This window comes from Equus asinus, chromosome X, assembly GCF_041296235.1.
Source record: "Equus asinus isolate D_3611 breed Donkey chromosome X, EquAss-T2T_v2, whole genome shotgun sequence".
Classification (NCBI taxonomy): Eukaryota; Metazoa; Chordata; class Mammalia; order Perissodactyla; family Equidae; genus Equus; species Equus asinus.
In genome coordinates this window covers 14,504,833-14,532,697 of record NC_091820.1, presented here as the reverse complement: position 1 = coordinate 14,532,697, position 27,865 = coordinate 14,504,833, and the positions used below count along the sequence as shown (strand labels likewise).

Below are 27,865 nucleotides of genomic sequence, written 5' to 3'. Positions count from 1 at the left end.
TTTCTTTCTTGTTCTGGGTGCAGATTACGGGAGTGTGTTTACTTTGAGAAAATTTATTGAGTCATATACATGTGATTTGTGTACTTTTCTGTAATGTATGTTATACTCTGGGAAAAGTTTACATAATAAGATTAAACCGCTGTCCCCTTGTTTGATAAAAAATTTTTTTAATATTTTTAAATCACCTGAAGAATTTTTTTAAATGCAGATTTTTAAAAATACAGAGCCTGAGTAAATATCTTGGGGCTGGAATCCAGCCATCTGCGGCTATGAATCCCCATAAGTGATTCTGATGCACAGCCTGGATTGAAATATTAGGTTACCAGAAGAAAGAGTGCTGTTTCATTTCATCATTATTATATTTCCCCTCAGAAATATTTTTGCCAAAGAACAAGAAGCACAAACAACTGTCTTCAAATTGCAATTATCTAAAAGAAAGAAAATGGCAAAATACCCACTTCCACCCACTCTCCACTCCTCAGGGTTGGCTATTCCATCATTCAGAAAGCTCCTACAGATCATTAAATGCTTTAATTAGTTTCATGCATATGTACTTAGTTCAAAGCATGCCATTAAAACACCACTCGTTGGCCACTTTGAAGGGTGCTCACCAGATTATTTAAAAGATGCTCTTAGGTGCCATACCTATTTTTAATTAGAGCAAAAAATGGTCGGCCCAAATTTTAAAAAATCAGTTTTTAAGTCTAGCATCTACCTTGAAGATAACAATAGGCAGATCTTACTCTGCAGGAGAAATACATGCCTTATGAATAACTATAATTTTTAAATAATTTTTGAACCACATCTATATTGCCTGTATCTGAAATGATTTATTTAGTCAGACAGACAGACAGACAGATAGCTATGCAGAGAACAGAGACATTACGGGGCCAACTGTGCGTAATCCACCATTTCCCTCCGGATCTGTTTTATGAAACACTCAAGATACTTTGATCTCTCAGCACAAAAGTTTTGTGGATAAAAAATAAGATCCTCTTTACTAAGCTACTATTATACATCAATAGATTGTGGTTCAGAGAAAGTATTCAACAAATTAATGTTGAATTAAATCTAATTCAGTTTTTTGACAGTGAAAAAATTAAATGGTTAATTTAGTCCACACCAATCAGAGAGGAAAAAAGCTAATTGAACTGATTTCACCAGTTGTTTGGTGTCACATAGACAAGTGGACATTTGTTAAATTTCTTAGTTTTTTCCCATATTCAGAGTCCCTTGATGTCCCTTGATGAGGACAATTCAATATTTAATAACTGTTTTTCAAAAGACTAAACTTTGTACTTACCGGGATCTTTCTCACACACATGTGTGTAGTTTTCAAACATGAAGGAAAAGAAATTGGATAGCTGGACAAAAGAAAAACACATCAATCAATTAATGAACTCCAAACAGCTGCTATGGCAAATACTGTTGGTGTTCCCGCAAGTCCCGTTTGCTCTTCTGGGGCACTCATCTCCCAGCTGCCACACATGCTAACAAGTCCTACTTCTCCCTACCAGCTCCTCCCAAGACTTGCCCTTGGCAGATGGGGGGGCACCTTCCCCAGAGTTGCATAGGATATCATATATTCCCCTTCTGGGGGACTGCCCATAGAAAATGACTGACTGAAGCAGGAGTATTACAGGCCAGGCCCCCACCTCCCTTGCCACTGGGTGGGACAAACTCTGACATATTTCACACTTCAGAGCTCCCAATGGGATCAGGCTGAGGTCAAACTTCTTCAGAAACCATATTTTTGCCTAGCTTCTTCCCCTGTCCTATCCTGCTTTCCTCACTCCCTTACAGGTTTTTCCTGAGAACACTCTTCAGGAAATCACTTGTACCAGAATCCCTGTCTCAGACTCTACCTCTAGGAAACCAACCTAAGACAGCTACTAATTTTGTTCATTATGATCTCTTCCTTTTGGTGGTGAGATTAAGAGTTAAGGGATACTCTTAATTGTCAAATATATTTGGGAAATGAAGGAAGGAAGGGAGGAAAGGGGAGAGGGAGGGAGGGAGGAAGAGAGAGATGGAAATCCACCAGCATTCCAACCATCACCTAGATGCTGCCTCTATGCCTGTTATTTTAATGCTGTTGAGGGGTTTGTCAATTAAGAGTCAATAGAAATCACAATGAAATACCACTTCACAGACAGTAGGATGGCTATAATCAAAAAGACAGATAATCACAAGTATTGACAAGATGTGGCAAAAATGGAGCCCTCAGACACTGCTGGTGGGAATGGAACATGGTGCAGCTGCTTTGGAAAACAGTTTAGCAGTTATTCAAAAAGTTAAACACATGTTATAAACCAATGTTACCGTAATAAAAAATTTTTTTTGAAAGTTAAACATAGAGTTACCAGATGACCCAGCAATTCCATTCCTAGGTATACACCTAAGAGAACTGAAAACACATGTTCACACAAAAATTTGCACACAAATATTCACAGCATCATTATTCATAATAGCCAAAAAAAAGTAGAAACAATCCAGATGATCTATCCACTGAGGAATGGATAAATACAATGGGCTATATCCATACAATGGAGTATTATTCAGCAATAAAAAGGAATGAAGTACCGATACATGCCACAACGTGGATGATCCTTGAAAACATTATGCTAAGTGAAAAAAGCTAGTCACAAAGGATCATACATTGTGTGATTCCATTTATATGAAATGACCAGAAAAGGCAAATCCATAAAGAGAGAAAACAGACCAGTGGTCGCCAGGGGCTGGGTGGAGGGGGAAATGAGGAGTGACTGCTAATGAGTATAGAGTTTTTGAGGGGGGGTGATGAAAATGTTCCAAAATTTATTGTGGTGATAGTTGCACAACTTTGTGAATATACTAAAGGCCACTGAATTTTACACTTTCAGTGAGTGAATTGTCTCTCAATAAACCTGTTATAAAAAAAGAGTCAACATTAAAGAATGTACTGATACTGGAATGTTTGTGTATAAAGCATATCAATTTGAGAGCTCACCCTACCTTTATATTCATCACCACACTCCACAGGGTTTAAAAGGACAGCCAACACTGTGGGCTCCTAATCAGGGCACAGGGAGTCTCTGATTGAATCATAGTATATCATTTTATAGATGCCAAGAATAAATCCAGCAATTTCTTTAATTCTTTTTGAAATTTTATTAATTGTTTTTTAAAGATCATTAAGTGATAAATTTACAGACAAATATAGGATTGTTGAAAACTACAAACGATATAGAATGAAAATGGGAAGTCGTCTCCCACCCATCCCAACCCACCAAAACCACTCCTGTCTCTAGAAAGAATCACTGTAAACACTTTACTGTGCTTCTTTTTCCAGACTTTTGCTGTGTGTTCAATTTTCTTTCACACATATGGGCTAAAACTCTACATATTGTTCTACAACTTGATTTCTTTCATTAATAATTAAATTGAAGATCTTTCAAAGATCTCTTTATAGTTAAAAAGTACGTTTTTTCAATTAACAAGCATTAAAGCTTGTTTTTGCAAGCTTTAAGAAGGCCTTCCTCACCCATCTATATTTTCTTCTAGAACGTTCACAGGTTTGTTCCCAGGAAATTCTTCCAGTTTTTAACTCCTTAAAGTAATTTTTCCTTCATAAAGTAACAACTTTACTTCCTATTGAGGCATGCACCCAAAAATAAAATAAGACCATTTATTAGTTAACTAGGCATCTGGCAGCCCTCTTAAAAATGTGAACTTCAGAATTGAAAAACACCATCCAAACCATTCTCTCTCTCAACAGCTAGTTTCAAGACAATGTCACTATGTCCTCTGCTAAACCCTTTCACCAAGGTTCCTCAGCTTAAAAAGGACCCAAATTGTCATTCTTTCGACAGCAAGAGGTGAAGAGAAGCCTTTTAACAAAAGAAGAGACAAGCTTGCAAAACAGACCTGCAATTGGCCTTGTTCATCAGCATATTCGATGGACTGGAAGATGGTGAGGGCATAGCGTTGTCTGGCCTTCAGTCGAGCGCTGTAACCTCGGTACCAGTTCTGGATGATCAAAGCGGCTCTCAGTGCTGCAGACCCACAGGATACGAAAGTCAGAGAAAAATAGTTACTATGCAGCTTGGGGCGGGGAGCAGGGGGAGGGGAGCAGGTGCTTCAGAAAAAAGCAGTCCACCTGGACTCCTGGGTTCTAAGAAGAGAAAAACTACAAACAATAGGCTTTATCTTTATGTTTTTGTAAAATGTCCTCAAGTTTCAAATACTCAGAGAATAATGTTGGTATCCATTAAGCATAGAATTTTTGGAGCAAGACTGCCTGCATTTGAATCCCAGTTCTGCTAATTACGGTCTGTGTGAGTTTGGGTAAGTTATTAAAACTCTCAAAGCCTCAGTTTCCTCCTCTGTAAAATAGGGATAATAATAGCACATACTTCTGGCACTACCCAGGCATATGAAGTCTATGTATGCCCTATGAAGTAGCAATTCCAGTCTTCACTAAATACCCTAAAGCGATCCTCACACAGTCTGTAAAGGACACACATGGAGTACAACATTTCCTTGTTTGTGGCAGTAGGGAGTTTGACACCAGTGCAGGCTGGCTGCCCATTGCTAGGAAGGAGAATGTGTAACAGTGGTGTGTGTATACTATGGAATATTATGCCACAACTGCAAGCAATAGATTAAATAAACCCATAGTAATGTGGATGGATCTTAAAAACATAGTTATTCAGTTTGAATAGTAATTAAAAAGTTAGAAAGAAATATAACACAATATCATTTTATACAAATTTAAAATACCCATACACAAAACTGCAATATACATTTCATAGAATATATACAAAGGAAAAGATACATACTAAACATAATAGATTGATTATTTATGGGGGAGGGGAATGAATGAGTGTAGGGCAAATGGATAAAAGAGAATAGGCAAATTAATTAACTAACATAGGAAAGGGTCTTGCACAGATGGATGATGACAATGTACAATGAATTGAGAAGTATGATTCGCTCCTCCTTCTGCACCTGAGATTCAATTGATAAAAGACAGGTGGATAAATGAACACATCTCTCCCTCCTTCATAGAGTTACTATGAGGATGAAATGAGATACTACAGGTAAAGAATTCAGCCTGATGCCTGGTGTAAAGCACATGCTAAATAAATGGCAACCATAGTGATAACTATTGTCTTGTTTGTGGATTATTCAGGCCCACTGACTCTCTTCCAGGGCTGGTAGCCTCCGAATCATCCTGTTGTTTCACAGTATTGAAGAAAGAGAGCGGGTGAGAGATAGAGATTTAAACTATAGCCTCTTATGCTTTCCTCAAGTTTTAGAGTAGAGAGCAAGCAACACCAGCCTCCTTTTATTCATGCTATAATTTTCCCAGTTAGCACGTAAAAATTAAGAGTTGACTATAACAGGAACAATTTGAGTTCTGAAAGCAGGAATCCATCCTCCAGTCCCAGCATCCTTGGTTTCATACTGCCGTGGTACACTGAGTCTATACTAGTCATATGAGGGTGTTTATTTATGAGCTTTTTCAAGGTTCTTGGGTTCCAGAGGCTCTTGCTTCACTATTCAGCTTCCAGAAAACCCCAGGAAATAGACATAAGGTCAAGTATCACGATCTTTATAGGGAAAAACCACAGGGAGAAGAAGGAGTGACTTGTTCAATATTGCAAAGCAAATAGCTGGTAGTACCATAGCTGAAATCTCAAGTGTTCTCACCATATCACTGTGGAGAGCCCAGGCTCACATGACAGCCCTATTCTGTGGGACAGTCACTGTCATGACCAACCAACCCACTCTTCAAGGGCTCTCTGTTCAGCAAGCTAGAACAGTTCCAGTGTTATTTACTGAGCACTCACTGAGGGCCAGGCAATGGAATCATTTCTGCAGTCCTCGCCACACTGTGAAGCTGAGAGGGACTAACTTAATTAAGGTTACTTAGCCAGGAAGTAGAAACAGTGGATAGCAAGGAATTGAACCCAGGTCTCACTGACCTCGTAGCCCAAGCTCTTAACCTCTATAGAGCTATTGATCTTTTTCGGTGCCTCAGTTTCTTCACCTGCACAATGATGTAGTGGAATAAATGATCACTAAAGTCTCTTCTATTTAATAATAGCAACACCAATAATAAATAATCAAGCTTATTATTATTTCTATAATTAATAATAGAACAAAATAGTTACCATATGTTAAGGGTCTACTATAAGACATTTAGTCCCCAAAAGTATTATCATCTCCATGTTACACATAAGGAAACTTCGGGTTCAGAGAGGCAAGTATCTTGCTCAGAGTCACTTACCTAGCATGGACTCAGATCTTCTGAGTCCGAACTCTGGGTTCTCTCCACTACAGCCAGTTACTTCATTCCCTTATCTATTTGTACCTTTCCTTCCTTTGAATAACAATAGCCCCCATTTATTGAATGCCTACTATGTGCCTGGCACTAAGCTAGACAGTTACATATACTACAACTTCTACTCCTTCCCCACAAGGGGAAAGAGGCGATCTAAGCCCCCTCTCCCGTCTCTGCTTTGTTTCTGTCTCCATTCCCCAGGGGAGGAGTTGCTATTTTGTTTGGTAAACACACAGTATATTCATCGGCTATATTTTACTAGTGGGTGTGGGTACTGTGTCTTGGAAGGTAGACAGCCATGCTCAGTTCCCTGGTTCTTGCACCTCTTCTTCTACCCCAAAGTCAAGAGGCTGAGCTGCCTCCCTTCCATCCCCGTCTTGGGAATCCACCATCTCTGTCTATGCTTGCACTCCTGTACCTGAGTCCCTACCTCAAGTATGAACGCCACTTACTAAGCTATCACCAGTCAGCTCTCACCCCATGATTCTCTAGTCGGCTCACTGGTGCTGAGGCTGGGACTTTGCAGGCCACATTTCCACTTTGCCCTTTGCTCCCTGTTTGGTTCTGCAAGGCTGGAGGAGGGACAAGGGACACGGGACACATTCTGCTTTTCTCTGCTTCCTGTTCTTAGCAACTACTCTTCACCCCCACAACAGTTTCTCCTTGTAGCAGCAACTGGATCCAGTTTGCAATTTACCTAGCACTTGTAAAATCAGCCTCGTTGTAGCCCCTCAGAGATTCCAGCACCAGCTGAGCAGCCCCCTTCTCAAAGGTCTGAGTTTTAGTTCTACAGGACCCTCTCCTCCAAGTTTCTAGATTTTAATAATTCCAAGCATTCCCCTTTGCCTTAGAGGTGCAGTTGCTACCTCTGTACACCTTCAAGTTCTCTTTGGACCCTTTCAGTTACCTAGCAAGAACTTGATACCTAGTTGGCAGTTCTTTACATTCAATTCTCTCTATTCAAACCACTCTGTGGCTTCTGCCTCCTGATTAGACCCTGCCTGATGAGCCGGTCCCGTGGAGATGGGAAAAGTAGGTCTAGCTTGGGCCTCAAGCCTCCAACTTCCTGGTCACTCCAGCTCAGGCCTTTAGTCGAGTTCCACACTGGGATTTTGAGTACTTTGGTAGAAGCTGATAAAATAGACTTTGGTCCACATCCTGCTGTTTTGCTCCTTGGGCATACAGTTCCTGCAGCACCTTCTCCAGGAGAGGGAAGGAGCCTGGCAGGGCAGGTTCAGACTTCTAATACTTTACATCATTCATAAGAGCCCACCCACTCACCACAGGGCCACTCTAGCCAGCTGAGGACCCTCCTCTGGAGCAGAAACCTATCCAAAATAGCAAAGGACAGAGTCCAGACATGATAGAGACTCTACCCGAAGGAGTTGCTGGCTCTGTAATCCCCTACCCTGCCTGAAGAGTTGAAGATCTGTGGCGTCTAGTTCTGAATTTGTTGGACAGCTTAGATTCACTTCTGGTCCTGCTGCTTCACTACATAACAAGGCTTGTCTTCCCTGTCACATTAATTCCATGCATAAAAAAAAAACAAAAATAAAAGTTATTGCCATGTGTGTCCCAAAGGCCTTTTATTTTTGTTTCTAGAAGGAAGCAACAGCATATGTTTAATAAGCTACCTGGCCAATTTTCTGTGCCCAGTACAGGTGGTTTCTCAATTGCCAAGCTGGGTTGTTTTTTGTTTTTTAATGGATTCTTTTCTCTAGTGGCAATCATTATCATGGTATTTGGTAAGAAATTAAATATTCGTGTAGGGAGTCAATGTGCAAAACAAATAAATTCAGGGCATTTGCTTGGTGCCAGGCACTGTGTTTGGTGCTTTATGTGGATCATCTCATTTGATTTGTTGTGATTTAATCCTCCCAACCATCCTATGAAGTGTCATTATCCTCATTTTACAGATAAGGAAACTGAGGCTCAGAAATAACTTGTTTTGGGGTCACATCACTTGTCAGTGGGAGAACGTAGAGTCAAATCCAGATCTCTGTAATTCTAGAACTTGGGCTCATAACCATTATGCTATATAGTAGTCCAGTGTGGCATTTGGAATCAGCAATAAAAAAATGAGACAGTGTGTGGAATAGTCCCTCCCTCTCACACCTTCCCCAACTCAAGTTCCCTACACTCTTAGCCTGTTCTAGTGTTCTTCATGGCACTTTTTACCATCCAACATTCCATGTGGTCATATGTTTGTGTGTTTATTGTCTATCTTCCCCTGTTAGCTAAGCTACATGAGAATGGGGACTTTATCTTGTTCACTGCTCTATTCCCAGCACCTCGGGCAAGGCCTGGCAATGATTTGTTGAATGAATGAATACCTTCTGGGAATGTTGTAATAATACATAATAACGTATTAGTAATGTGTTGATGTAGGTATCAGTAATATATTAATGAATTGATTAATATAAAATGCTTAGCACATTGCCTGGCATATAGGATCGCTCAGTAGATGGTAGATACTTTTCTTAAAAGTAAGGCGGCACATATGTATGGTGATGGATAAAAACTGGACTGTTGGTGGTGAACACGATGCACTCTATACAGAAACTGAAATACAGTGATGTACACCTGAAATTTACACAACGTTGTAAGCCAATATGACCCCAATAAAATGTTTTTTAAAAAGTAAGGCAGGAATAACAGGTAATAATTGTCTCTCTCTAGGTAACAACTTTTAGTGCCCGCAAAACTTTCTAATTATACATATTTCACTTAAAAATTCACAAACTACTGTGGACAAACAGAACCCAAGAGCCAGGAGCAAGAAGAGTCATGCCAACCAGGACCCACAGGGCTGGCTCCCTTAGAGTGCACAGTCTTGGCCCAAAGGGCGCCTTCTCAGGGAGGCCTTTCCTGCCTTTTTAAAATGGCACCCCTCCCCGCATTGCCTATCTCCTTCTTTATTTTTTCTCCACAGCACTAATCGCCATCTGATATAGCATGTATTTTACTCATTTGTTACTGTCTGTCTCCTTCCATTAGAATGTAATCTCCATAACAGCTGGGATTTTGTTCTGTTGGGTTAGCTGCTGTATCCCGAGTCTAGAACAGTCCCTGGAACATAGGAGATGCTCAATAAATGTTTGTTGAATGAATGAAATTACTGTTTAGTTAAGACTTTCTGTCTTACGTTTCTCTTCATGCTGACTAGTGGAGTCTTTTTATGTCTGGTTTGTTTTGTTTTTTAAATAGGAGTTTGTCTGACAAATAGTTCTTCAAACAAGAAGCTTTATATTCAGAACGATAAGGCATTTAAAGACACTCTGCTTTTGAAATTCTGTTGGTAGAGGCCTCCTGAGGAGGCATCAGGATGAGCGAATACTTAATATAACTTTAAGGGGCCTGACATCCAGTCAGGAAAAGAGAGAGGCACAAATGTGACAGAACTGATTAAAATGAATTCAGATAAACTGGAAAGAGACTGAACCGTCTAGTGGCAAAAGGCTTTAAACAAGGAGGAAAAGCATCTATTACCTCAGCTGTTCAAAGCATGATGACAATAGGACATGGCTCAACTCTGAGACCACAGTTTTCACTGCTGTTATTTTTGTTTGCAGATATTCTACACCTGCCATCTGCTAGAGTGTGTGGCTGTCCCAGCGGGACTTCCAACTTCACTGGGAAAACAGCTCAAAGCACATGCCCAGTGGACATGAGATGGTTACAAAGCCTGCTTCTTGGGCAGCAAGCAAGGCAAGGACCCTGTGAGGCTCACTCATCCATAAACTCTGGCATCCCTGCAGAGCAAGGGCACAACACAGCATCCTTGTACCTAGAAAGCATTTTTCTTAAACAAGAGTAAAGCATGGGACCCAGTTTCCAAACAATGACAGACATTTTAAACAAAATTATCACTTTCCCCAAATGACCAAAGAGATCATAGTTTTAGTATTCTTGGAAACCTGTGGCCTTCCAGTAACAGAAGGGCAAGAATTAGAGGTCACCTCTTTGACTTTTTATTTACTCACGTACTTGCCCACCTACCAACCCATTCACGTGGGATAAAAATAAATCCTGAATTTATAATCTGGAGACTTCCATTTTTGGTCCTGACTCAACCAAGTACCAAGTGTGTAACTTCAGGGAAATTGCTCAACCTCTCTGGTCTTCAGTTTCTCATGTAAACTTCTCATGTAAATCTCAGTTCTCATGTAAAATGAAAACTTGGGATTATGTGATCTCTAAGATCCTTTCCAGTTATGAAATACTCTAATTCATCCCTCTTTCTGTTTTTAATGCTACAGCTGTAGCCTACCTATTATTGCACATAGCAAAGCTGAAAATAACCATTCAAGGATAAAATAGGACATGTAAATGTGACACTCAAATCAGAAGCTTCTGGACAAAGAAGATAAATTCTAAAGGCTACCTCAAAAAGAAAAATCTGAATTATCCCTGTAGAAAAATCCAAGTCAAGTCACTAATATCCTTGGCTTTCCAAACAAGGAATTGTAGCCAAAGATTGCTAAGCAATTGGTCTAGGAAATTAAACATTTCACCTATTACTTCTCCTTTAAATTGCCCAAAATATGATTCCTGTGTATGATCTGTTAACTGGTTCAAGTGATAGCCAATAGAAGATGGGGAAAGATGGATGGGGAAGAAAGTGATGACAAGAGGGACCTGGGAGATGAGATACATGGGAAGGTCTAAGGCCCAGAGGTTTCAGTAAAGATCAAGAGATCAGAGAATGAGATAATAATCATAAAGACTGCAGAGGTGGAGCTGATCCAGGTGGCCACAGGGGCCAGGAAATGGGAGTGAGCAGATGAAGTAGAGTGGAGAAGGGGCTGCTGGAGTTTAGGAGGTCAAGTAACTGAGATGTCAATGGATCCGAGGTTATTCATGTGTACAGTGAAGATGCTCAGGATGATGCCAGGACGTGGCACACAGACTCTGCAGTGAATGAGGAAGTTGGTGGACAGCAAAAACAAGGAAGGGCTAACAAATGGCACCCCTAAAGGGAATAAACCTAGACTGCAGCCACCAGAAGCTTGGCAAACATATCTCAGGTTGTACAGGATTAGGATGTTTTTAGATTTTTATTTTAAAACATTTTCAAACATATGGGAAAATTATAAGAATAGTACAATTGTTAATATTTTGTCACATATGCATTCTCTTGCTCTGGGTATCTATCTATCCACACATACACATATCACCATTATTTCTGCAGTCTCCTTTATTCTAGAACAAGTCCTTAGCCTTTCTCTCTCCTTAATGCCACTGAAACTTTTGAAGAGTACAGACCCATTATCTAAAATATCCCTCAATTTGGATCTGTCTGCTATTTCCTTGTGACTAGATTCAGGTCATGTATTTTGGCTGGAATAAGTGATAGGTCTTTCTCAAGTGTGTTACATCAGGAGGCACATCATGTTAATTTGTCTCATTATTGGCGAAGTCAACTTAGATCACTTGGTTCAAGTGTTCTTAAATCCCCTACTGTAGAGCTATTTTCTTTCTCTTTATACTTGATAAACAATTTGCAGGAACATGCTTTGGGACTGCCTATAGATTCTGTTCCCCAAAACATCCATTGATGATTTTTGCCTAAATCAATTATTACCATGGTGATTGCAAAACAGCAATTTTCTGACTCACTCCTTCTACATTTGTTAGGATTAGGATTTTTCAACATCCCATTCAGAGCCCTCTTTTATTCAATAGGGCAATGGAACAACACAAAGATTACATAAAGCCATCTGATGGAGGGTTCCATAAGAATTATAATCCTTGGCTACACCATAATTCAGGAAAATATGAAGCTTTATCTATACAATACCAAAATAATAGGCTAAATCAGTAAAATTGGGAGAACAACAGTTTACAAGTAACTGACTTCTCCACCACATTAATTTCTGCCAGTTTTCTAAAAGAATCAGTATTGGGAAAATATCAGTTTTTTAAAACTATTATTTTCTTAGGTATGTAAGAAATTTAGCTGTGTAAAAGTATTACTATCATTTTAAATTATTAAAATATATTCTTGTAGGAAATACGTTCTATTCAACAATTCAATAATGACTTTTAATTCTCTCTTAGGAAAAAAAATTAAATGTCTTGAGTATGATTTTGCTTTGTCTCCCTTGTTATTAATTACTGATCTGAGTAATATTGCCACATTCATTCACCCAAGGTCAAATACAATCAGTATTGAATTTTGTCTTTTGCAGCTGCTAAAAAGCTAATGCAACATAAAGCCATAATCATATAAGAAAAGTGTTCTGATTACAGGAAATAACTGGCAATTGGGGCTGAGGTATTGCCCTTTCTTACACTGAATTGAAATCCATCTCTCCGTAATGAGATTGTCTAATGATGAACAGGATCCAACCACAAAGCTGGCTGATTTGTAAATTGTCTAGTCAAGGCTGGAAGCTGGACAAAGAATTTAAATGGGGAGGTGGGACTTCATATCCTTTCAGCAGTACTTTCTACCTTCTAAAGGCTCATGATTCTAGAGTGGATATCTAAATAGTCCCTGTAAGAGTCTCATAATACTTGAAGTCTCTAAAGCAGAGGTGGATTAATCACACAGCAAATTAAAAAAAGATGAAGATGCATTTAATTGGTATAAAGAATAAAAAGGTTATTTGGTTTTTCTGTCTGTCTATTTCATGCAGGCAATAAATGTGTTTGTAGTAACAATTTTATATAAAAACTCAAGCTACACATTATCATATCAAAAAGTGAATAATTAAAAATTGTTATTGAGAGGGATAATAACTTCAGATGAAGAAAGTGGTCTCCTTTTACAAAGGAAAGTACTTGTTTAAAATGATTCCCAATTGATGACAACAAACCAGGGATTATAGTATATGATGTAGGCTGAAAATAAAGATTTGGTAGTTTTGACATACTGATGATAATAAAGCCATGGGAATAAAGTCACCCAAGGAGAGCATTAGAGTGACAAAATAAGAGGGCCAAGAGGAACCTAAAGAAACCTCAATATTTAAAAGTTGGGAGAAAATGGACGCTCATAAACAGTTCAAAAAGAGACATAAAAGGAAAACCAGCAGAATGTGCTGTCACTGAAGCCAAGGGCCATGAGTATTTGAAGAAGGGAGACTGCAGGAGTACCAAGTATTGCTAGGAAGTCAAGCACAATAAGTACTGAAAATGCTCCACTAAACTTCAAGTTCATTCAAGAACCTGTCAAAGTCATTTTCCATGGGATGGGATACACAAGAAGGTAGGCAACAGTGGTGTGAACTCCCCTTCAGGGGTTCTGAAGGGGAGGAGAGAGAAGAGAGTAACTGGAGGGAACAAGAGGGCAAGGGAAGAAAAAAACAGTTACAAAGGATAATTTTGGACAACTGGGAAATTCTGAATATGAACTATATGTTAGATAATATTACTCTATCAATGTTAAATTTTTTCAGTGTGATATGGCATTGTAGTTATGTAAGAGAATTCCCCTCTTTTCAGGGGATGCATACTGAAGTATATAGAGGTTAATACCATAATGTCCTCAACTTCCTTTCAAACGGAGAGGGAAATGGAGATGGAGTGACGGAACGAACAGAGGGAGAGGGAAAATGATAAAACGTTAACAACTGATGAATCTAGGTAAAAGATATGGGAGTGCTCACTGACTATTCTTTCATCTTCTCTGTGGGTTTGCAATTTTTAAAAACAGGAAGTTGGGAGAAAAAAAAACAGCATGAGAAGAAATATATATATCCAAACCAAAAAAAAGAAAAAAGAGGAAAGGCACTTGGGCATATTAAAATGTTAATAGCGTAACAGCTAGGGGAGCTGCAGGAGAGGCAGAAGGGGAAATCAGTGCCCCCCACCCCACACACGGACCAGCAGCTATAGAGCACATGGATAAGAACTTTAAAGAGCATCTTATTTGATGTTTCATTTCACTGAGGAGGAAAATGAGGGAGGTCTCAGCTCATAGGGATTTCTGCTACACCCCATAGTACCAGTAAAGACTGCTTGATGGCAATTATAACTGAGAATCCTCCAACAATAATAACAAGAAGAATGGCAAGGCCTCTCTAAACTTTCAGAAAATTCTTTAGAGAACAACAAAGATCAAGGAAACAATGTCATTCATTGTTTTTCCATGAAGGTCTCAAATTTAAATATATAGCACCATAAAGGACTTAAAATTGGGAATGAGGGGTTGGGGGATACGGGAATGGGGGTGAATGGAGGGGATCTCTCCGGCAGCCGTGAATGGCTTGATTGTTAGGTTTTTTTTGTTTTTGTTTTTGTTTGTTTTTTTAAGGATTGGCACCTGGGCTAACAACTGTTGCCAATCTTTTTTTTTTTTTTTTCTGCTTTATCTCCCCAAACCCCGCCCCGCACACAGTTGTATATCTTAGTTGCAGGTCCTTCTAGTTGTGGGATGTGGGACACCGCCTCAACGTGGCCTGACGAGCGGTGCCATGTCCGCACCCAGGATCTGAACCCTGGGCCGCCGCAGTGGAGCACGCGAACTTAACCACTCGGCCACGGGGCCAGCCCCGATTGTTAGGTTTTTAAACAACTAAATCAACTAGATGTTTTTCCAAGAACTAAAGAAATATTTGTTTTGCTATTTAGTATTTAAAAATTTTTAAGTACAAATAGAAAACAAATATTTGGTAAAGGAACAAGCTCCATTAGAGAAATTTTTCATTTGTCATAGCTTAGAGCATCAAATTTCAAAGCTTCAAAGCCAAAAAAAACTCGCTAGCCTTTGTAGGCTCCTCGGCACCTAGAGAAAATGAAGAAATGCAGGTCAAAGTGGTCTCAAAGACAGAAAGAAAAGAAACTATATCATAGTGTTCTTAAAGTGCTCTACAAGAAAAGAAAAAAAGGCAATAGATTATTAATTCAAAACCCACTGATACAAAATTTTAAATATAAAAGGAAGTTCAGGAGAATGAAATTGCAATGTTTAATTTCTGTTTTTTGGATAAATTCCAATTTACCAGTCAGGGCAGGGTATCAAAAGGAGCATGGACTTTGGAATCTGTCAGAGCTGCTTCCAATTCAGGTTCAGCAATGAATTAGTGCATGACTTTGGGCAGTTCTTTAATGTAAGTCTCAGTTTCCTCATCTAGAAAAGGAGACTAATCAAAGCTTCCTCCAAGAGTTGTTAGTAAGAAATAGAAATAATGAACATAGTCGGCACTCGATAAATGATAGCTATTATTATTCTCTTCCCTGTTGTACATCACAAAAGAAGCAAAATAACAACAATAACAATAATAATACAACATCGATGCTACTTCTCCACATGGAAGGCAGACAGCCCACAAGAAGGAGACAGCCTCCATTTTATATGTAGGCTACTCTTTCTCAAAAATGCCATGATACTCCAGAGGCAGAGTACTGTGGTGGGGCTGAACGACCAAGGGGGGCAAACACCCTTCACACTAGTGAGACCATGAGAAACAGGAAGCAAGCTCTAGCCCTGGCTCTGCCACTTACTAGCTGTGTATTCTTGAGCACATCACTTTGCCTCTCAATGCCTCAGTTGCCTTTTCTGCAAATTGAGAACAACCTTTCACAGTTTGTGAAGATCAAATGTATGTGAAAGGGCCTGGCCAAAAATAGAAGCACTATGCAAATAAAAGGTACTTTATATAAGTAAATTCAATTAAAGCTACATTGGGAGGCACCATAAAACGGTGTATTAGTTGACAGCAAAAAAACACTGTCATCAGAATTCCTTGGGTTTGAATCCCAACTCTGAGAGCTGTTAGTTATATGACCTTGACAAGTACTTACCACGCTAGGCACAAGCTTCTTCAACTATACAAATAGGCATAATAACATTTTGCTATGATTTATTGCAAGGATTAAATAAAATATATGTAGAATATTTGAACACTCTCTGGAATACAGTTAGTAATCAGGAAACAATAGCTATTATTTTCTATCAAGAGCTTTTAAAATATTCATAGCCCTTTACCCAGTAATTTCATGTCTAATCACCTAAATATGCAAATAATTCAAAATAAGAAAAAAGCTTTACACAAAGAAATTCTTCAAAGTGTTATTTATATTAGTAAACAAAATTTCAATATTAGAGGAATAAATAAGTATATTATGGTCTATCCACTAAATGAAATATTTAGCAATGGCTAAAATGATGTTTACAAAGCACTTATAACAATTTGAGAAATTTTTATATAACAATGTTTTGGTGTGAAAAGTGAAGCTACAAAAATTAATATTTAGTATGATCAAAAATCTACACTACACCAAAAAAAAAAACTGGAAGGAAATTATCAGAATGTTAACAGTTGTTATCTCTGGTTAGTAGAAGGAGTGAATATTAATTCTTTCCAACTGCTTTTCTATATTTTACAATATTTCTGAATGAGAAAAAGTTTTCATGGATAAAATGTTTATCTTATGGATAAATGTAAGTAAACACCATTGCATCAGTTTCAGAAGATTTATTATTACGAAACCATAATAAACATTGGTTGATATATTCAACAAGAGATAATGGAAGAATAAAAAGAATTATAAAGGAATACTCTGAACAAATATATGCCAATAAATTAGATAACTTAGAAGAAATGGACAAATTCCTAGAAGGACACAAACTACTGAAAATGACTTGAGAAGATACAGAAAATCTGAATAGACCTATAACAAGAGAAGAGATAGAATAAGCAATCAAAAACCTACCCATGAAGAAAGGCCAATGCCCAGATAGCTTCACTGACAAATTCTACCAAACCTTTAAAGAAGAATCAATACTAATTCTTCACAAATTACTCTAAAAAATGGAATAGAAGTGAACACTTTCCACCTCATTCTATGAGGCCAGTATTACCCCAATATCAAAACCAGATGAAGACATTACAAGAAAAGAAAACTATAGACCAATATCTCTTATGAATATAGACACAAAAATCCTAAACAAAATACTAGTAAACTGAATCCAGCAACATATAAAAAGGATTATATACCATGACCAAGTGGGATTTGTCCCAAGGATGCAAAAGTTGGCTTAACATCCGAAATTCAGTTAACGTACACCATATCACAGAACAAAGGACAAAACTACGTGATTCTCTCAATACATGCAGATAAAGCATTTGACAAAATTAAACACTACCTTTTTCTTTTTTGGCTGAGGAAGATTAGCCCTGAGCTAACATCTGTGCCAATCTTCCTCTATTTTGTATGTGGGTCACTAACACAGCATGGCCACCCACAAGTGGTACAGGTCCATGCCTGGGAACTGAAACTGGGCCACCAAAGTAGAGCTTGTCAAATTTAACCACTGGGCCATGGGGCTGGCCCCAAACACTACTTCTTAATAAAAAACAATCAATAGGAATAGGAATGAACTTCTTCAACCTAATATAGAGCATCTACAATGCTTTCCTCCTAAGATCAGGAACAAGACAAGGATGTCTACTCTCACATTTCTATTCAACATTATAACAGAGGTTCTAGGCAGGATAATTCGGCAAAAAAAAGAAATAAAAGGCATAGAACAGAAAGGAAGAAGTAAAACTATCTCTGTTTGCAGATGACATGATTTGTTAATAGAAAATCTTAAGGAATCCATTAAAAATCTATTAGAGCTTATAAATGAGTTCAGCAAGGTTTCAAGATACAAGACCAATATATAAAAATCAATTGTTTTTCTATACATTTGCAATTAACAATACAAAAATGAAATTAAGAAAACAATTCTATCTACAATAGCATCAAAAAGAATAAAATAGGCTAAATTCAACAAAAGAAATGTAAAACAAACTCTGAACACTACAAAACATTGTTGAAAGAAATTAAAGAAGACCTAAATAAATGGAAAGACATCCCATGTTCACGGATCAGATGATTTAACTGTTAAGATGGCAATCTCCCCAAAGTTATCTACAGATTCAATGCAATCCTCATCAACATTCCAGCTGGCTTCTTTTGAGAAATTGACAAATTGATCCTAAAATTCATATGGAAATATAAGGGACCCAAAATGCCAAAATAGTCTTGAAAAAGAGAAAAAAGTTGAAGGATTCACACTTCCAATTTCAAAACTTTCTACAAAAGCTATAGTAATCAAGACAGTGTGGTACTGGCATAAAGGTAGACATATAGATCAATGGAATAGAATTGACGGTCGAGAAACAATCCCTCACATTTACGGTCAATTGAATTTTGACAAGAGTGCCAAGATCATTCAATGGGGAAAGAATAGTCTTTTCAACAAATGGTGCTGGGACAACTGGATATCCACATGCAAAGAATAAATCTGTACCCTACCTCATACCATATATGTAAACTAACTCAAAATAGATCAAAAACCTAAATGTAAGAGCCAAAAATATAAAACACTTAGAAGAACACATAAGCATAAATAATCTTGGATTTGGCAACGGATTCTTAGATATGCTACCAAAAGCACAGGTAACCAAAGAAAAAATAAATTGGACTTCATCAAAATGAAAAACCTTTGTGCTTCAAAGGACATCATCAGGAAAGTGAGAAGACAGCCCACGGAATGGGAGAAAATATTTGCAAACCATATATTTGAAAAGAAGCTTGTAACTAGAATATATAAAGAACTCTTACCAAAAAATAAAAATTAAAAAATGGACAAATGACTGAATAGACATTTCTCCAAAGAAGATCCACAAATGGTCAATAAATACATGAGAAGATGCTAAACATCATTAGTCATTAGGGAAATGCAAATAAAAACCCTAAAGAGATACCACTTCATACCCACTAGGATGAGTACAATCAAAAGGACAGCCAATAACAAGTGTCGCTAAGGATGTGGAAAAATTGGAACCATCACAGACTGCTGGTGGTAATGTAGAATGGTGCAGCCTCTTGGGAAAATAGTTTGGAAGTTTCTCAAAATGTTAAACATTGAGCTACCATATGACCCAGCAATTCTACTCCTAGGTATCTACCCAAGAGAACTGAAAACATGCGTTTACACAATAGCTTGTACATGAATGTTCATAGCAGTTCATATTGTTCACAATAGTAAAGAAGCAGAAACGATCCAAATGTCCGTTGATTAAAGAATGGATGAATACAATGTGGCATATTCATACAATGGAATATTATTCAGCAATAAAAAGGAATGAAGTTCTGATTGATGCTACATGGTTGAATGTCGAAAACATGCTGAGTGAAAGAAGTGAGACACAAAAGATTCCATATTGTCTGATTACATTTATATAAATAGCCCAAATCTATAGAGACAGAAAGTAGATTAGTGATTGCCTAGGGCTGGGGAGGTAGGGGGTAGAGGAGTGACTCTCAATGGGTTTCTGGGCAGGGGTGTGTGTGTGTGTGAAAATGTTCTAAAATTGATTGTGGTGATGATTGTACAGCTCTGTGAATATACTAAAAACTACTGAATTATATACTTTAAACTGGTGAATTGTGTGGCGTATGAATTATATCTCAATAAAGCTGCTATTTCTAAAAAATGATCCAGGAAAAAAGTTTGGTATGTCTTTAAAAAGTTAAACATAGAATTACCAAATGACCCTGCAGTTCCACTCCTAGGTATATACCCAAAAGAACTGAAAACAGGGACTCAAACAGGTACACATACACTCATGTCCAGGACAGCACTATTCACAGCAGCCAAAAAGGTGGAAACAACCTAAATGTCCATCAACAAATCAATAAACAAAATGTAGTATAAACATACAATGAAATATTATTCAGCCTTAAAAAAGAATGAAGTACTGAGACATGCTACAACATGGATAAACTTCAAAAATATGATGCTAAGTGAAAGACGCCAGACACAAAAGGTCATGTTGTGTATGATTCCATTTACATGACGGATCCAGAATAGATAAATTCATAGACAGAATACAGGTTGGTGGTTGCCAAGGGCTGGGAGGAGAGGGAAATAGGGAGAAACTGCTTAATACCCAAGGAGTTTTACTTTGGAATGAGGAAATGTTTTGGAACTAGATAGAAGTGGTGGTTACACAAGATTGTGAAGGTACTAAATGCTACTGAATTGTTCCCTTTAAAATGGTTAATTTCAATGTTATGTGAATTTCACCTCAATCAATTATTTAAAAGAAAAAGCAATCCAAAAATCTATGCTAATATTTCCATTTACATGCAACATTTTAAACGTTGAAAAGTATTTCAAAAAGAGAGAATTAACTTTTACAAGTTGGGCTTGGCCTTTTTTTAACCTAAGAAATTGGCTATATCTAAAGAACTCTGGGTAGTCCTAGACATAAACAGATAATTACTCTCTTGACTCTCACTACTATGGAATTAGTTCAGCTGGAGCTTCTGAAAAATTCATTTCATGACGTGCTTACAGATTTGAAAGAGAGTGCATCTCCCGTGTCTCTACTGTCAGAGATTAGCCTGCTAACTCACCAGCACAAGTGAGCTGGGAGGGGGAACAGCATTTGATTCCCAAAGGAAAACATCCCACACTGATTAGTATAGAATACTCTGCATCCTAAACTCTCCATCTGAAGCCTGAGTAAACTTCCAAAACCAAAATGTGGAATAGAAATTGGGAAAATTCTCTCTAACCTAGATAACAAAGGAACAGTTATTTTAATTTCCTTGTGGAGACATGTCCCTTAAACACTCAAGTGAGTTTCATCTAGATTCTAGTGGCCATGAGAAAGAACCTCAGTACAAAACAAATAAGTGAAATATTTAAGCCTCTAATTCTACGGGGGTAGTAGGGGGCACGTCATCTATATAGAACAACACACTTTTTGGGAAACAGATGATCTAGTATTTCCCAAATTCTACCTAGAATATTCTAAGAACAAGAGGCAAATCTCATGAAGTTCTGTGTTGAAAAGCTATAAAAAATGTGACCATTGAGTTATAAAATCTAATAAAAATTCAATGATGCTACTAAATGTCACATAGGTATGGATACAGCTATTTATAAGTGTACGGAATAAAGAGACATAAATGTACAGAGCCTTTCTGGTTCTCTGTCCATGAGTCTTAAATTGAGATTTTATATTGGTACATTTCCAAGTGAAATCAAATCAAACATAAAATCTCTCTTAAATAATGCTTTATGGTACATCATAAATTCAAAGCTACGTCTTCCTAAAGGTAGTTTCCCATGTTATCCCCACATTTAACCTTCAGTGCAAGTGATGATGCCTTGTGCTAAATCGCAGAGGGCAGCTCGAGCACCATGTGAGTGAAGGAGACAGGGAGAGGGTGAATCTGGCTCGCTCTCCCCTTTCCATTCACAAAGACAGGCGGGATCCTAGCACTCACCTCTCTCAGATTTCCTGTCTTTCGCTGAAGATGAAGTACCACAGCCCATGTCTTCTCAATCGTGTGTTCGTGAATTCAACTTCTCATTCCAAGACAGAGTGTGAAAAGTGCCTCCCTTTATGCTGCGAGGAGCCCCTCCTAGCCGATCCACTTCAGTCATAGATCCTGAGGAGGAAGACAAGGAGGGAGGGAGGAAAGCGTCTGTTAACAAGGTATCTAAGGGCCGCACGGCAGGCTTCATTTTAGGCTTCTTCTCCACTGCTGTTCATCATGTGATGTGGAAACTGATCAGACATAATTTAATCCTGGTTTATTTTCCAAAACACAGCAGCAGCAACAGAGCAGCTACGGATTGCTTCTCTGCTAGATGTAAATTATATTTTCCCCGTGTCTAGGTCAGATCAAGATCTGTATAAAATAAAGCATTAAAAATGAAAATAAAAGTTATAAACTATTATGACCTCAATAAAAAAGTGAACAGAAAAATGGAAATGTAAGCACACAATTTTCTAATTGAAATACAGGGAATGGGATATGCAGCATCTGACATAATTTAACTGTTTTGGTTTTAAGCTCAAAATAATTAAATCGATGTTGGCTTTTAAAAATACAAATTGGAGGCTGACTGTGAAACAAAAACAACATATTTAAACAACTATGCCAAAATTAAAATCAAAGTGAGTTCTTGACAATATTTCTCAGGATCAGTTGGGATGCTTGCTTTAAGAAAAGGAAGTGCAAGGCCTCCCCCCAGACTAAGGCATCAGAATCTGTGGGAGGGCCTTTTTGAACAAGCTCTCCAAGTGTTTCTGAGGCCCCTCCGAAGTCTACTCTCAAGCTCACCAGGCCTTCCCAGGAGTTCACTGAAACTGCTAAATTGGATCTTCCACAATCACTCCATGGGAGTTTGCAACACAATTCCTTTCCGGAGTATCCCACCTCATTGCTTTTTTGGGTGTTTCCTTTAAATTGTGATGCTCCAAACCAGCCTGATCTAATCTCTTTGCATTTCTCGATAGGAACAAAGTCAGAAAACAACTGACTGAGGACCCTACTATAGGCACATCTATTTTTCCATTAGAACTACACTAAAAGCTTCAAAATTTCGACTCAAAGTGAGAGGCAAAATAAAATGAGCAAAATATCTGAATTATGGAGAAATATTTTTAAAACAATAATAACCTTAAAAAACAGACATTCTAATCAGAGCTAGGCCTGATTCTTTTACGTACTGAACTAATTAACCCTCCAAAATTTGGGGTTATTTCTAAATTTGATAGGCATTTCTTTCACATCTTTTTTATCTACATCATGGATAAAAAATGTTAACAAGGTCAGCTCCTAGGACAGAACAACCCCTGTGGCATTCCACTCCAGACCATTCTCCAGGGTTACCACAGATCCATTACCTTCACACTCTCTGAGCATATTTGTTCAGTTAGGTGGTCAATTTACCCATCATAATTATAATCTTATTTATCTATGAGACATCCTGGGAAATTTTGCTACATATTTTAATGAAATTAAGGTATATAATTTGACACCTTGACATTCTAGCCTATCCTAGGAGAAGAAGAAGAAAAAAGGAAGAGGAAGAGGAAGAGAAGGAAGGAGGGAGGGAGGAAGGAAGAAGAGGGAAGAAGAGAGGAAGAAAGGAAGTCAGTTTGGCATGATGTTTGTGTGTGTGTGTGTGTGTGTGTGAGGAAGACTGGCTCTGAGCTAACATCTGTTGCCAATCTTCCTCTTTTCACTTGAGGAAGATTATCGCCGAGCTAACATCTGTGCCAATCCTCCTCTACCCTGCATGTGGGACACTGCCACAGCATGGCTTGATGAGTGGTACGTAGATCTGTGCCCAGGATCCGAACCAGCGAACCCAGGGCTGCTGAAATGGAGTGTGTGACCTTCACCACTACGCCACCAGGCTAGCTCCATTGGCATGATTTTTAATAACAGAATCACAGAAGTTTAAAGGTGGGAGAGACCTTTAAAACTACCTGGAATTTACACAGAGTGCAAGAAAGTTAAGCAACTTGCCTAATGTCATATAGACAAACTGGTTGTCAAATTTTGTTGCATATTAGCATCACCTGGGGAGCTTTTAAAACTCCCAATGCTCAAACAGCACCTCATTAAACCAGAATTTGGGGGGGGGGGCGGTTTAAAAAATACCGATGCCTGGGTCCCATCCCCAGAGGTCCTGATGTAATTGGCATTGAGTAGGGGTTGGGCATCAAGATTTTGTAAAGCTCCCCAGATGATTCTAATACGCTACAAAATTTGACAACCTCTAATAAAGAAACCGTTTTAGCGAACCCATGATGATGCCTAATGATCATCAGATTTTCCTCTAAATGCTTTGACTCCATCTGTTTGGAACAGAATTTTTCCAGAGGTCACATCAGGCTTATAAGTCTGTGGCTTCTGGTATCTACTCTTTTGTCATCTCTAAGAATGAGAAACTATTTACCAATCGCCTGCCTTCTCTCCAAACTCAGAAATTTCTCAAAGGCTATCTGCAGTGCCTATGAGAACACATCTGCTGGGTTCTTCACCACCCTTTGAAGTAGTTCATCTACTTCTAGCGAGCTTCTCCAATTGCCTAGATTAGTGCTCTCCAACATAAGTAGCACAAGACTTACCAGGGCAGATTATTCAAAAACTGCAGACTCCCAATGCAGACTGCCAATACTTGGATTCAAGCAGTCTGGGAGGCCTGGAAATCTGCAATTAAAGTGCACCCTTCAGGGGACTTCGACGCAGGCACTCCCCATATCTTAGTTTGAGAAACATCGCTCTCCATATCTCCCTTGGGCTTCCCCTCCATCTTTATGCTATTTTTTCTACCCCTTTTTATGAGTACGCAAGAGCCGGGCATTGAGTAGGCAACAAACACTGATTCAACAATAAGAAGTGATATGCAGATGGTCCCCAACTTACGACGATTTGACTCACGATTTTTCAACTTTACAATGGTGCAAAGGTGATATGCATTCAGTGGAAACTGGACTTCGAATTTTGAACTTGGTCTTCTGCCAGGATAGCAATGTGTGGTCTGATCCTCTCTGGTGACGCTGGGCAGTGGCTGGGAGCTGCAGCTCCCAGTCAGCCCCACGATCACGAGGGTAAACAACTGATACACCTACAACCATTCCGTCCCCATACAACCATTCTGTTTGTCACTTCCAGTACAGTAGTCAATCAATTACATGAGATATTCAACACTTTACTATAAAACAGGCTCTGTGTTAGATGATTTTGCCAAACTGTAGGCTAACATAAGTGTTCTGAGCACGTTTAGGGCAGCCTAGGCTAACCTATGAGGTTCGGTAGGTTAGGTGTATTAAATGCACTTTCAGTTTACAATATTTTCAACTTACGATGGGTCTATCGGGATGTAACCCCATCGTAAGTTGAGGAAGACCTGTATTTCAAACTTGATTTTCTTTCTCAGAAAAAAAATTAAGCAATATGTTTCCAAAAGCATTTGGTTCTCAGCTACCTCTCAGTTAATTCATTACACAACAAACAAAATTCCACAAAAAAGATTCACTAGGAACTAAAAAGTATCAAACCTGAGTATATTTCTGCTAGACTGTAAGCTCCATGGGTATCTTTCTTTCTAAATACTCCCTGAATCTCTGCCACCTACACAGTACCTTTCACACAGCAGGTGTTTGATAAATGCTACGTGAATGAATGGATAAAAGAATGAACATTTCTAAACCAGAGTCATTTTCAAAATTGTTAAAAGCCATTATTCGTCCATCATTTTGGGTACAGATATGTGCCATTTGATTACACAAAAGCCTTTTATTAAACCAGAAAATGGGTAGTACCTATACACCCATTTTTAAAGAAAAATTTTAAATCATGATGGAAAGAAATGAGAATTGTTCTAGAATTATTTGGTTATTAGAAAAAATAATTTGCTATTAGAATTTTTACATTATTAAATAATTATTAAGCAAGTTATTTTTAAACTGTTTTTCTCCCTCAGGTAACAGGTCAAAAAAAAAAAAAGAGCTCATTTTACTTCTCACCAAAACAAGGGCTGGTTAAGACCAGGTGCCACTTACTAGTCCCACAACTGCCCAACCTAGATGGTAATCACCTACTTAAAGGCAGAGAGGGAAGCAAGTTTTTACAGGTGTGCGTGCCTTTGAGGACATCTCTAGCTGGCTGCAAAGCTGATAAAAATGATTTGGGGATTTTCCATTATTAGGAAAAATCTCGGCTTCTTCCAGTTCCCGCCCTGTGTCTGCATTAGAAAAGCACTTAGCGTACCAAAGAAGTCTCTCAAGAAATGATTCCCTGGGGCCTGAAAGGGATTCTCCAGCCCAAAAGGTGGAGAGTTTCTGCAGTGTTCACAAAGACCCAAGGATGCCAGAGTCAGTGACATGAACCACTGAAAAGGTGGATCTTAGCAAAAAAAAAAAACTTGAAACTTGCCCAGTGCTGCTGCCCCCACCAATATATACCAAGGATAGCTTTAGAGCACAAACATAAAATAGTGACTCATCATTGGTACTCACTCCTAATCTGCAAAAGGATAGGCTTCTAAGGTTTCTGTTAAAAGGTTTTCACTGCGTGTGTGTGTCAGGGGATAAGAGGGGATAATTGGAGGGTAGAACTGTTTGATGATCTTCAATTCTTTTCATCCTAACCACTTTGCATTTCCCAAGGTGAAAATAAAGGAAAGAACAAAAGATGGCCCTTGGAGCCAACCTAACCTCGGCCATCAAGCACACTCCAAGTGCTAGCCCAGCCTCCGCAAATTGTTCTTATTCATTCTTAACTTTATTTTATTTCAAAGTGCATCTCTATTGAACTCCCACACCTTGGCTCAGCCACCTTGACCTTGATTCCGCCTCTGGCATTCTAGATGTGAATTGTGTGGTTTCCTCTGTTAGAAACTCAGCTTTTCCTAGAGATGCTGGCTTTTGTGAGAAATTTCTACTCTAGCTCTAGCCCTGAGGAACCCAAATCTAGAAGGCATAGGCATTCAACTGGCACCGCACCCCAGCCCCCAAAGTGGGAGTTAGATAGGCAGGTCTAATTCTTGCCCCTCGGACTGTGTAGACAAGAACATGGAGAACAGATACCTCTCCAGGCTCCCCTGCTACATTCTCTTTGGTATTCAACAAAACAAGGATTCTACAGTCTGATGTCTGTCGCCTAAATATAACTAAGGGGCACAGAGTGGGGTAGAGGAGTCCCTGGCAGACTACACTAAAGAGGCCCCTTCCTCCACCACCTTTCCAGGAGAACACTGTAGCACTTGCTTGTGACTGGGGTCTTAAATGAATAAGTCACAGTTCAGTGACTGAACTGGTGACTCTTCCTGGGTCTCATGAGATGAAAGGATAAGAAAAGGGAGGGACACTACTCAGCCATAAAAAAAGACGAAATCGGGGCTGGCCCCGTGGCCGAGTGGTTAAGTTCGCGCGCTCCGCTGCAGGCGGCCCAGTGTTTCGTTGGTTCGAATCCTGGGCGCGGACATGGCACTGCTCATCAGACCACGCTGAGGCAGCATCCCACATGCCACAACTAGAAGGACCCACAACGAAGAATATACAACTATGTACCGGGGCGCTTTGGGGAGAAAAAGGAAAAAAAAAAAAAAAATCTTTAAAAAAAAAAAAAAAAAAGACAAAATCATCCCATTCGTAACAACATGGATGGACCTTGAGGGTATTATGTTAAGCGAAATAAGCCAGACAGAACAAGATAAACACCAGATGATTTCACTCATATGTGGAAGATAAACACATGGACAAAGAGAACAGTTCAGTGGTTACCAGGGGAAGGGGGCTGGAGGAAGGACACAGGGCGTGAAGGGGAGCACTTATATGGTGATGGACAAGTAATAATGTACAACTGAAACCTCACAATGTTGTAAGCTATTATGAACTCAATAAAAAAAAAAGAAAGAAAGAAAAGGGAGGAACTACCTACCCCCGGAAGGTGTCTGAGGGCATCTGTTGCTATATCAGACAGGATTGTAATCAGGAGGCAGCTTGGCCTGATGCTAGATTTTCCAAAGTGTGTTTGTGGAAGAGTACTTGTATGTGATTTATGATTCTAGGGATAAGGCAAAAAAGGACCCACCATCAAATAAGTTCAGGAGAAGTAGGATTAAACAGGTTTCTTTACAGCAGGATTCCTCAGAGCCTTCAATATGTTAATATGCATCTCTAATATGAAACTCTAAGAAAGAGCTATAGTGTCCACTGTTTCCCAAAGAGCCTAGCAGGCACCCTTTTGAGGTAAAGCATCTCCAGAATATCTGTTGTT

At 38.8% G+C, this 27,865-nt stretch overlaps 1 protein-coding gene across 6 annotated transcripts in view; it reads right to left on the bottom strand.

Moving 5' to 3' along the window:
* Positions 1-27,865, bottom strand: part of PPEF1 (protein phosphatase with EF-hand domain 1) — a 130,431-nt gene that overhangs the window by 78,882 nt on the left and 23,684 nt on the right. For 5 of the 6 annotated variants that reach the window (XM_044763751.2, XM_044763755.2, XM_070502429.1 and 2 more), the window contains 3 exons: positions 21,569-21,733; positions 3,907-4,034; positions 1,304-1,364 (listed from right to left, as the gene is read on the bottom strand). In XM_044763751.2, the coding sequence (XP_044619686.1) occupies positions 1,304-1,364; positions 3,907-4,034; positions 21,569-21,617 (238 nt within the window). In that variant the 5' untranslated portion in view covers positions 21,618-21,733. Of the gene's footprint in view, positions 1-1,303; positions 1,365-3,906; positions 4,035-21,568; positions 21,734-27,526; positions 27,653-27,865 lie in introns of all 6 variants that reach the window. The other variant, XM_070502428.1, reaches the window with a different exon arrangement.